Source organism: Bubalus bubalis, chromosome 9, assembly GCF_019923935.1.
Source record: "Bubalus bubalis isolate 160015118507 breed Murrah chromosome 9, NDDB_SH_1, whole genome shotgun sequence".
Classification (NCBI taxonomy): Eukaryota; Metazoa; Chordata; class Mammalia; order Artiodactyla; family Bovidae; genus Bubalus; species Bubalus bubalis.
Window position 1 is genome coordinate 101,896,449 of NC_059165.1, and position 4,121 is coordinate 101,900,569.

Here is a 4,121-nt window from a genome sequence, read left to right on the forward strand (position 1 = left end):
TATCACAATAAAAAATGTCATAATTATGTATGGAAATAGTTGTTAATTATACTTATTATGGTCATCAGTTTGCAGTATATACACATATCAAATCATTATGCCATACACCTGAAACTAATATAATGTTATTTGTTAACTATACCTCAATACCGGAGAAGGCAATGGCACCCGACTCCAGTACTCTTGCCTGGAAAATCCCATGGATGGAGTAGCCTGGTAGGCTGCAGTCCATGGGGTGGCTAAGAATCTGACATGACTGAGTATCTTCACTTTCACTTTTCACTTTCATGCATTGGAGAAGGAAATGGCAACTCACTCCAGTGTGCTTGCCTGGAGAATCCCAGTGACGGGGGAGCCTGGTGGGCTGCCGTCTATGGAGTCGCACAGAGTCCGACACTACTGAAGTGACTTAGCAGCAGCATACCTCAATACAGGGCATCCCTGATGACTCAGCAGTAAAGAATCCACCAGCAATGCAGGAGCCACAGGAGTCGGTGGTTTTGATCCCTGGGTTGAGAAGATCCCCTAGGGGAGGAAATGCCAACCAGTTCCATTATTGCTACAGGGATAATCCCATGGACAGAGAAGCCTGGCAGCCTATACAGTCCATGGGGTCACAAAGAATCAGACATGACTGAAGTGACTTACCAGACACACACCAATTGTGATGATGATAAAAAGAGCTAAGGCTATTAAGCATAGCACAGGTGCTCGACATTTGGTAATCCTCAATAATTTTTAGCTTATATAATAAATTTATCATTCTCATTTATTGTATGTTTGTGGTTTCCAGTTCCTGTTCCAGATTTCTATTTTTGTTACTATTTGAAATGATTGTAATCTGTTTTTAAGAGATTTAACTGTAATTATGAATGCTATTTTTTTTCTCTCACACTCATTTTTTCTGCCAATTTTCATTTTTGAATAATTTGAGATTTACAGAAAAGTTACACAGGTAGTAAGTACAGAGATTTCCATAATGATGATAATGTTTTGGAACTAGATAGAAATGATTTTTGTAAAACATTACAATATATCAGCATCTGCAATTGAATGTCACATTAACATAGCTATTGGTTTTTAGAAATTTGTGTTATATCAACTGCCTTATTAAAATTATATTCAGTGAAAAAGGTTTTCAGCTTTCAATTCATTATCAGAAACCAATCTATAATCTTCAAACAATTTCAGATCTCAAGGGTGTTAGTAAATAGTATTGTGATTGTAAACTTTCTTTTCTTCTTCAATACTTAAAGGGAAATTCTTTTAATGTTTCTCTCACATATTTCCATGGTAATTTTGAAGTTAAGTTTTGATGTTCTAATTATTGATCTGTTATCCTACATGCTGAATTAAGCAATCAATAAATTTATTTCTTAGAGACTTTCAATTTTTAATGAGGATTTGCAAGTAATATCATCTTGCAAAGTAAATTATTTTCTTCTATATGTGTCCATTTTTCTTTTTCCTAATTTTAGGCATTTCTGTTCCTTCTCTTTCTTTTTATTGCTTTCATTAAGCATCTGATTTTCTCTATTTGACTTTTGTCAAAGAATTAGCACTGGAGTTTATTTCTTGGTTGTAAAATTTTTCTTCTTCATTTATTAGCTATGCTTTTTGCTTAATTTTCTGCTTTAGTTAGCTTTGTTTTGTAAAACTTAACTGCATCTTCAAATTTTAAAATGTTTTTCACACTTGAGATAGAGTACCTGTGTGACTATTTTTGAAAGAAATAGTAGGATAAAATGAATCTAAAAATCTAGACCTTTGTTGCCACTCAAGGGTGATTCCTGTCCACAATTTAGTGTACCTTGCTATAGGTCATTTCCCCTTGGGTTTGTATAAGTATGTGTCTAATTATAAAATATCTGTATGCTGATTTAATTTCTCAAGGCCAGAAAAGCAGGTCAACTATCCTCTCATAGCAAGGGTTTGAAATTTTATTTTTCTTTCCACATGATGGAATTTTTCCTTCTTAATCTTTTGTGAAGAGACATAAATTCTAGCAATGAAGACAGTATCCCTCATAAAGCAATAGTAGAAAGAACTTTTGTCTAACATTTATTGCCTTTTTACACTTTCTTTTATGAACCTTTAATATCCTATGCCTTTTTCTAAATTCATGCATTAATCTTTCTATGATTTACACTTAGGACTTTATCGATTAAATACATTAATTTTTATCAGTCAAATAGATTATTTTTATATCCTAATTCTCTCCATAGTAGATTCTTATTTATAATTTGTCAACTTATCATACAATTATTGATCTTTTCTCCCCTTATTTCTACCAAATACTTTTTATTCAGAGAGAGCTACTGAACCTAGGAACAGATTTTCCAAGTAGCAATGGCAACCACAATTTGTTACCAAATAGATCAAATTTTTGGCCCCAAATGAATGACATCTCCCTGGGTTTGGATTAAGGATATTTCTGTCATTCTAAGTAATTATTATCTGGAGTGATTCTGTGTTTCTTTTCAGCTGATTCTGAACAAACCCGACAGCCACATGGAAATAAACCAAACAAGAAGCTTTCTCCTCCTGGGATTCACAGAGGACCCAGACCTGCAGCCTCTCTTCTTTGGGCTGTTTCTGTCCTTGTACGTGGTCACATTTGCTGGGAACCTGGCCATCATCCTGGCCATCATCTCAGACCCCCACCTCCACACCCCCATGTACTTCTTTCTCTCCAACCTGTCATTTGCAGACATCGGTTTCACCTCCACGACCATCCCAAAGATGCTATGGAACATCCAGACACAGAGCAAAGTTATCACTTATGAAGGCTGCATCATCCAGATATTTTTTTTCTTTGTATTTGGATGCCTGGACACTTTAATCCTGAGTGTGATGGCCTATGACCGCTTTGTGGCCATCTGTCACCCTCTGCACTATACGGTCATCATTAACCCCTGGGTCTGTGGGATACTGACTCTGGGTTCCTGGTGCCTCAGTGTCACAGGCTCCCTGCTTGAGACTTTGACTGTCTTGAGGCTGCCCTTCTGCATGAACATGAAGATCCCACACTTTTTTTGTGATCTTCTTGAAGTCCTGAAGCTCACCTGTTCTGACACCCTCATCAATAACATAGTGGTGTATTTTGTGGCTATTGTTCTAGGTGTTTTTACTCTCTTTTGGATCCTATTTTCTTACTCTCAGATTTTCTCCTCCATCCTGAGAATTTCATCAGCCAGGGGCAAGTATAAAGCTTTTTCCACCTGTGGATCTCACCTTTTTGTGATTTCCTTGTTCTATAGCACAGGCCTAGGGGTCTACCTCAGTTCTGCAGTCACATCATCCTCTAGGACAATTCTGGTGGCCTCAGTGATGTACACTGTGGTCACCCCCATGCTGAACCCCTTCATCTACAGTCTGAGGAACAGAGACATGAAGGGGACCCTAGGGAGACTCCTCAGCAGGGCACTATCTCTTAATGATGGGATTGTTGTAGGACTCTCATAAGTAGCAAGGATCAAACCATTGGTAGGCATTTTTCACAATCTTGGATATATCTAAACATTAGTTTAATTTTTCTAGTTCTGTAATCACTATATCTTACTGTGCCTTGACTTTGACTACATTTAAAGATGGTGTATTATTTTTCTGGGACTGTTATGCAAAGTACCATAAATCAGTTGGCTTAAATAACAGAAATTTATTGCCTCACAGTTCTAGAGACTAAAATTCTGAAAACAAGGGATAAGCAGGGTCCATTCATCCTGAAGCTGTGATCGATAACCTGTTCCATACCTAGCCTTTTTTAGTTTGTTTTCTGTAGTTTTCTAGTTTCATACAATTACGGTCAAGGAAAATGCTTGATGTAATTTCTGTTCTTTTAAATTGATTGAGGGTGTTTTGTGACCTTGTATGTGATCAATCCTGGAGATCATTTCATCTCCACTGGAAAAGAATGTGTACTCTGCTGGGTTTGGATATAATTTCCTCTAGATAGCAATTTAGTTCAATTGGCCTATTGTGTCATTTAGGCCCACTGATACCTTATTGATTTTCTATCTGGATGATCTTTCCATTGGTGGAACTAGGGTGTTGAAATTCTCTGCTATTATTGTATTAGTGCCAGTTTCTCCCTTCATGTCTGTTAGTATTTGCTTTAAATA

General features: G+C 36.8%; 1 protein-coding gene across 1 annotated transcript; it reads left to right on the top strand.

The window, feature by feature from the left end:
- Positions 1-2,455: 2,455 nt before the first annotated feature.
- On the top strand, positions 2,456-3,465 carry LOC102390501 (olfactory receptor 7C2-like). Its single transcript, XM_044948694.1, has one exon. It carries the CDS (start codon positions 2,512-2,514, stop codon positions 3,463-3,465), a length of 954 nt encoding a protein of 317 aa, XP_044804629.1. The 5' UTR covers positions 2,456-2,511.
- Positions 3,466-4,121: the final 656 nt, after the last annotated feature.

Bases quoted from the DNA above. Each gene is read 5' to 3' on its own strand.
- LOC102390501 (XM_044948694.1), top strand. From the start codon at position 2,512: ATGGAAATAAACCAAACAAGAAGCTTTCTCCTCCTGGGATTCACAGAG.